General features: G+C 35.8%; 1 protein-coding gene across 1 annotated transcript; it reads left to right on the forward strand.

The window, feature by feature from the left end:
• Nucleotides 1–165: 165 nt before the first annotated feature.
• On the forward strand, nt 166–2556 carry NALF1 (NALCN channel auxiliary factor 1). The gene has a single exon (XM_069094139.1). It carries the CDS (start codon nt 322–324, stop codon nt 1330–1332), a length of 1011 nt encoding a protein of 336 aa, XP_068950240.1. The 5' UTR covers nt 166–321; the 3' UTR covers nt 1333–2556.
• The last annotated feature ends 5372 nt before the right edge of the window (nt 2557–7928 follow it).

The following is a 7928-nucleotide window of genomic DNA, read 5'->3' on the forward strand; positions in this document are numbered from 1 at the left end:
TCTCTCTCTCTCTCTCTCTCTCTCTCTCTCTGTCTCTCCTTTTTTTTTCTTTTTCCTACAGAAATCTCAGGTTCTGTAGGTAGATCTGACTTGCATTGAAGCTAATCATCAGTCAGACCCCATCCACTATAGAGTGGGAAACAATGATGCAGAGAGAGCAGAGAAGAGAGGAGAGAGAGAGAGAGAGAGAGAGAGAGAGAGAGAGAGAGAGACGGGAGGAGGGGATAAGAAAATTAAACCCTTTAAGTCAATGCATATTGTGGTGACTCTGGCACAGGAGCCCTCACGGTGGAGTCGGCCAGGGCTGTGCGTTCCCAAAATATGACCAGGGGTGCTTGGATGTGTCGGCAGTATGATGACGGCTTAAAAATCTGGTTTGCAGCACCCCGGGAGAACGAGAAACCGTTCACTGATTCAGAGAGGGCTCAGAAATGGCGACTGTCTCTGGCATCTCTCTTGTTTTTCACAGTCCTGCTCTCTGATCACTTGTGGTTCTGCGCCGAGGCGAAACTGACCAGGACCCGAGACAAGGAGCATCATCATCAGCAACAGCATCAACAGCAACAGCAGCGGCAGCAGGAGCAGCAACAGCAGCAGCAGCAGCAGCAGCAACAGCAGCAGCAGCAGCAGCGGCAGCAGGAGCCCTCCTGGCCAGCGCTATATACTAGCATGGGGGAGTCCTCGCCTACCGTACAGGCACACAGACTCCTCTCCTCCTCCTCATCACCCACCCTCCCCCCCTCTCCCAGCAGCAGCGGGAGCAGAAGCGGCGGCAACGGCGGCGGTAGCAGCAGTAGCGGCCACAGCAGCAGAGGACAAAATAATCAGAACAAGGCTATTTTTCTAGGAAACTCTACCAAACCTCTGTGGCGCTTAGAGACGTGTTACCCTGAGGCCGTCTCCTCGGGCCAGTGTTTCATAGTTGAGGATGCGGACTCCGTTTGCCAGAGGAACTGGAGTCAGGTAGCAGAAGAGGAGCCCCAGCAGCAGGTGACAGGAAAGCCTAAAGCTCCTCACTTGAAGGATTTCTACCTTCCCTTTTGTAATTCCTATACATTTTGGGAGTTGTTCTCTGGGTTGTCCAATCCGGACTCTTTGAACTGTAGTCTGGACGTGGTGCTCCAGGAGGACAGGAGGAGGACGAGCTGCAGGCAGTGCGTTGAGGCTTACCAACGCTACGACCACCATGCTCAGGAGAAATATGATGAGTTTGAGCTTGTGCTCAAGAAATATTTACAATCGGATGAGTACTCGGTGAAATCGTGTCCTAAAGATTGTAAGGTAGGATCGATGGTGTCTTTTTTTCTACTCTTCTATGAGCGATCACTTTAGAGTATTTGTATTTATTTCCCCTCCTCACTTCCATTGTTTATATTACTTGTGGTTATGGTCATTGGAAAGGCTGCCAGACACAGAGGTTGTCTGGTAGTCTAATGCAACAGGATTCTTTTCTAGAAAAGAGATATCTTGGTTTTCTAGGATAACAGAGTTCCATTTCTACTTCCATACAAATGGCTTAAAAACTCTGCTGCCTTCTTTGATCGTTCAATGTGGAAAGTAATGGTAGGGACTACATGCCACTGAGCAAAACTAGTCACAGTAGAAAGTGAAGTGGTGTGTACGTGTGTGAATTCAGGCGTGAATTTCCACAAGAAATACCTTGCTGTGGCATCCTAAAGTTGTTCTTCTTGCGAGATTAGAGCAATTGTTGTTGATGTTTGGTTAAGATGAAAAGACAAATTCGGTTCATTGCTTACAGGTATATTTCTGGTTGTATAAAACGTTGGAGTTGTCTACTAGAGGTTAATTAAGTTCTTTAACTTCCCAGGTTTCTTTGAGAATTCTTTGATAATAATATCTTTGTCTATCAGGATGTTCTCCAGAAAACTGCCTTATGTTATAAATTAGTATTTATTGACCCCCATTAAAGGTCCCCTCCCCGTGGGTGAATAGAATTTAGGAACATTTACTGGTTGTCAGGCCACATAAGTCTTCAGGAGAGCTTATCAAAGTGAAAAGACAATCCTTGTATATCTGTCCTATCTGAAAAGTGTATCGCTATCCGAGGTGCTGAAGCTGAAACTAGCTCAAGGACTCCAGTGGATATAAACAGATACTGCAGTGACCTTTGGTAGGGATATAATGATGACCGAATCTCAATAAGCTTCCTTGCTATATGCTAAAACTAATCCTTCTCACCCGGAAATATGAACAGTATAAGGATTTTTTAAAAATCTATTTTCATTAGAAAAAAAGAAAGCACACCACTTTAATTTAAATTTTAGATAGGCACTCTAGCCTCGTCTTTGCCTGTGGCTGACCCACACCGACCTAGAAAAGTACAGACAAGGGCAGAATGGTATCAAACTCTCTATATGGTATGCTTTGAAAACATCACTGACCCGAGAGTTCCTTTTCTAAATATAATTCCAGGACCACATTTAATTGGTCTTAATTATATACTGTCTTAGTAGCTAGACCAAATCAAAACAAACCTTTTTCTGGCTAAATTCTTTAGCATTAAGGCAGACCTTCTCCTAAAGTGGGAGGCCTGTAGTGATCAAAATAAACCGAGAGAGGGCTTCCCCAGTACTCGCTTTTTTAAGGTCAATAGTGGGACCAATGCTTCTCATACTCTGAGAATTATAGTGTAAACTCTGGGACTAGGGGTAAGAATGTCACTGGATGTTTTCTTCTAATGTGTTATTTATTGGGATAAAGTTCAAAGGATGGACAGAAAAGGAGAATCCAAAATAAGGTCTTGGAGTTTTTAAGATAATTTTAAGCCTTAAGTAGTATGAATGATACTTTCATAATAATTTAAGCCATACCTCTATCACTTACATAAACCACCCTTAGTAGCTTGCATAACAATATATTTCATTGTGTTGTCTGACTATTACAAATTGAATGCTTTAAATGCATTTAGCACATGGGATGAACTGAGAGGGCTGTTTGGGTGAAAGTATGTTTCTTTGAGGTTAAATCAATTCTCCATTCCACTTTTTACATGTCAATACAGATATAGGGCAAGTTCTGCAATGCTTTTCATGTCCTCAACAGCCTTATCATCACTATAACATATGCAATGTTTTATACATGTGACTTTATGGAGAAAGGGTTATTATAGGAAAGAAAATAACCTTGTGATCGCTGTACTATTTCAGAAAGATTATTTTATAAAACAAGTTTGGTTTATGATATTACAGAGAGTCATGGGAACTCAGAACAGGAAAAATGACACATAGGCAAGTTGCAGCCACAGGAAGTGACCTGCACATTTGTAAATCTCCTTCAAACTGAACAGTAGACAAAGGCAATGAATAGTTTCTCTTTATCACCACCATCACTCTACATACACATAGACATGCACAGCACAATAAATGACAGATCACTTTGGCTATGACGATATTTCTAGGGGTATTTTAAATGAAAGTATATTTTTATTGTAGTTAAATTTAGTAAATGCCAATTATTGAGGAAAAAAATGAATTTAAGATGTTTCCAAAAGAAATTGATTCTTATCTAATAATATTAAAATTAGCTTAAATATTTTAAACACTTTTGCTATGGTAGATCAATGGTTTCTCTGAAGTGCTTAAAAAGCGACCCATATATTGTATAAATGATATATGTATATATGTCATATGTACATATGTAATATTATAAATATACATGTACAGTAATATGTACGGCATACATGCATTACAAAACAAACTTTAAGTGTACATAATCTTAAAAATTTTGATAAATACACTTTTCTAAGTATTCCAGTAAAACTTTCTTATAATTGTGGGTAAATTATTATTAAATTTAAAGTACAGGATATGTGTCATATGTAAGTACAATAGATTATATGAACATTTTCCTTTTTATGTAGCTATGCAGTCATGTTATGTTAAAATTTAACATCTCATATTTCTGTCACGTCATAGAAATACATTAAAAATCAATACCATCATTTTAGTCATATTTTGCCAAAAGCAGGTCTATTAAAACCACCAACAGTAAAAGCTCCAAAGAGCATCATATTCAATTTTTTAAGATATTAAAATCTGCATTTGATAAAAAAAAAAACATTTCACATGGTAGCTGTTTACACGATATTTCCTGTAGCTGTGACACATGATCATTGTGTAATGTTTATAGCTTTGCATTATCAGTTTTGTTTTGACAACATCAAGTTTGGGAATCACTGATGACCAGGACTCCTTGTTAGAAGAAATAAGGATACATTCTTTGTATTATACTAAACATTCATCTATAAGATGTTTTTTTTTTGTCAAATAAATTGTTTACACATATGAAAGTTTCTAATATCTTAAGAAAGTAGCTGTCTTTTGAAAACAAATGAAAAAGACATTTTATACATGGAACAATATGTTGGCAAATATAGAATTGATAGAAACTGTTGTCCATGTTATTATTTTTGGTAATTTCCTCCTGCTGTACCTAAGGATTCAGTTGAGTAGCAAAACATATAACTGTTACTATTCTGTAGGATTCTGTACCATTCAAAAAGCATACTAGATAGGAGAATTCATTAGGGATGAGACAACATAAAATCAATACCGCATGCAGACTTGGCTATCATAGTGCATTCTAAACTGCAAAATTATGCAAGTACATATTATCTTAATATATTTTAATTTTGTTTTATAATGCTATATTTTTCTTTAAAACCATAGCATGGGACCTTTGTAGTGTGTCTTCTATTATACACCAGGAAGAAAAAATACTATGTGTTTAGGGACTATGGATGACACAATTAGAGTGAAGCTTTTGTAGCTAGTGATTTTGTCTTCATTTACATGGCAGTCAATGAACTTGAGTTATATATTTGTATTCTAACCAGAGCATGGTGTCACATCTGGGTTTGTTCTTTGAAAGTCATATTCTTTACCAGTGGACAGTATTTGTAGGTTTTGTAAGATTTCCTTCTTGCAATTCAAGTCGAAGCAGATTGCGAGATTGCGATGCCTCTTGATTTTTCAGAAACTCTCAGATTATAGTTTTGATTTATTACATGAGTATTATGAACATGAGTCATGGCACTTGAGATGTGATCATATTTCAGCAGTATAATTTACATAGGTTATCTCAGTAAACTCAAGAAAATACTGAACAATGCTAGATTTAGAGAACAAAAACCTCATTTTGTGTCTAGATTTTGCCTTATTTTGTAAGATGTAGGGGTTGGATGATTAAGGTCTCTTCCATCTCTGAATTTATAATTCTATGCTCCACATGAAAATGATATTCCCATAGACTTTCTCTTTGTTAATAGATATTTTGACCTCTGATAAGGTCACTATATTACATATCATCCATTCCTCTAGATATACTGGTTGTTTTTGAAATTTATGTTATAGTTCTAATCACTCTTCGAAGTTAATGGGTTGTTTCATTTTTTATTATTTAGTTAGACTGGGGACTTTTTGTGATTATTTTTTGCAAAATCAATCAACTTAGTTTTAATAAACTGCATTTATATTTATGAATATTAAAACTATCAAACCTATTTTAGTTCAGCTTTTGTCTCATTATTTTAAGGACTTAAAGTTAATATTTTAATGGTTAACCATGTATTTTACTGGGTTAGATTTTAAATAGTATTTGTGGTTCTTTTATCTAGGGAGAAATCTAGGTATTACTTGTAATCTAGACATCTTTTCAGAATAAAGAGAGTATGAATAGTTAAGTATTTGGAACTTGGTTATATTTGTATCTACCTAGGGCCTAAGAAACAAGATATTTAAATTTTTATTTTATATATTTTAATGAAAATTACATTTATTAATTTATATTGCAAATTGACATATTCAAGGTGAATTGGAGAATTGAAGCTAGGTAATTTAAGTATCTTTTCCTGCCTCCTTTCACTATTCAATTTTTTTTAGTGTTTCTTGACAATGAATTAGCTAGGTGACTGCTTCAATTTTTACTTAATTTTATTTCTTTAAACACAATAATTATATATTATTAGTTGTGTATCCTTTTTATTTCCACTAGATTCACATGTCTATATGAAATGGCTATGAAATAATTCATTTTAAAATGTTATAATACTTCACTTGATCTATGGTCACATCAATGTTAGATGCTTCCAAGGCCACACAGATGGTAACCAATTTATTCCATGTGATCATTAAAATGGACTAAGTATATGGGCATTGATATTTCCATAACTTCATTAATAGTCTGTGTACATCAGATATTGGTCATAACCAGAGTGGGAGATCCTTCTATTTCCTGCCTTTCAATGAAGTAAATTAATCCTATCTGATCATCTAGTAAGTGAGAAAGGTAAGCAAACAACAAACCAGTGGTATAGAGATAAGAAGTCATTTAGGAGTTGGAAGTAGAGCTGTAGGAAAAGAAAAGATGGAAATGTTGATGAGAAATGAGCAGGAGAGATCATGCTAAATGATTTGCAGACTTTGGGAGAAAGCATATCTATCTGTCACACATATATTATTGCCTAGGAGCAGCAGAAATTTGGATGATAAAATGAAAGAACACATTGGAGATAAGGAGTGAGATGAGTTCCAGGAAGTGCCATAGCAAGAGAATAGGACTAATAGGGTGGTCATTTTTCAGGGTCGGGTTATTCAGATGATACATACCTAATAAACTGACATAATAAAATGGGTTGGTTGCCAGTAAGGACTTATCAATATGCATGATGGGAAGAGAAGTGTCACTTTAATAACATGGCTAGATGGAAAGATAAGTTCATTTTGATTAAGTAGTGCTAAAACAAACCTCAATCACTATACTTCCTCTTACTTGCTTGCATTTATTGGAAACTATTTAATACATGTTGACTTTTTGAATATTTTTACTTTTGAAGGGAGAACCCCTTGCTTTTCTGTGAGTGAGTGACTCTATGTCCTGCAACATGACTATATTTCATCTGTGTTCTAATAACTCACAAAATCCCTGGAATAAGGTTCTTGGCAAATCATTATTGTAATGTAGAGATTGTAAAATATTTTTAACCTACTCTATAAAATCTAAGGTCAACTTGATAATATTGATAATCCGCTGTGGACGTGTACTGCTAACTGTTCAAAGAATGATAACCAACTTCACTTGGGAATGAATTTCTAGAAGCAGCCTACCATTGTCTGTTGTGTATAGAAGTGATGGTGAGTTTAGCCATCTTTGTTACTAACTCTATAGGTTATAAACCTTTTTCAGACATGAAAATTTTAATTATCTTTACCAAAAAAGCAATTTAAGTCACAATACCAACAACAGAGTATTTTTTTGCAGCATTTTCTTCTTTATTCTGTTGTTTTAATTTTACAGTTTTAACATGCAGAAACCATCACATACAATGTTTACAATACACTCTTGGTAAGAAACAGTCTTGGATGCCTCTCTTTCATTGTTTTTGCAATAGGAAGAAAATGTCTGGTTTGTTTGACTTAACTAAGGCATTATCTGACTTTTCTTCAGAGGAAATTCCTTTGGATTCATGCACTTATGGTAAAAATGTCTTTAGACTTTTGTCTATAGTAAAAATTCCTGTAAAGGATACTATTGAACCATCAAGTATCACCATGTGCCACCGATGAGACATAGCAGATGACAGTGACATGGTTTTAGATGCAAGTATGAAGGTTATGATATACACTGAGCTGAAAGGAGTTGAAAATGCATAATATACATTACTAAAAATGTAGTGGAAAATAGAATTGAATTCAGTTAGAGGACGTGGGTTCAAATGCCAGTTGTGCTACTTATGTGTGTAATATTTGGCAAATTGCTTCACTTATATGGGCCTCAGTTTCCTCATCCAGAAAATGAGGGAATTTTATTCAATGATTGCTAAAATTGCTTTCTTCTGTAAATTCTAGAATATCTAACTTGGACTAGAGGACGTAACCAATTCTCCTCCATATTGCAAAGGCTTCTTCCAC

Source organism: Petaurus breviceps, unplaced genomic scaffold (assembly GCF_028583685.1).
Source record: "Petaurus breviceps papuanus isolate PSGF00001 unplaced genomic scaffold, PetGlider_PUasm1.0 214, whole genome shotgun sequence".
Lineage (NCBI taxonomy): Eukaryota > Metazoa > Chordata > Mammalia > Diprotodontia > Petauridae > Petaurus > Petaurus breviceps.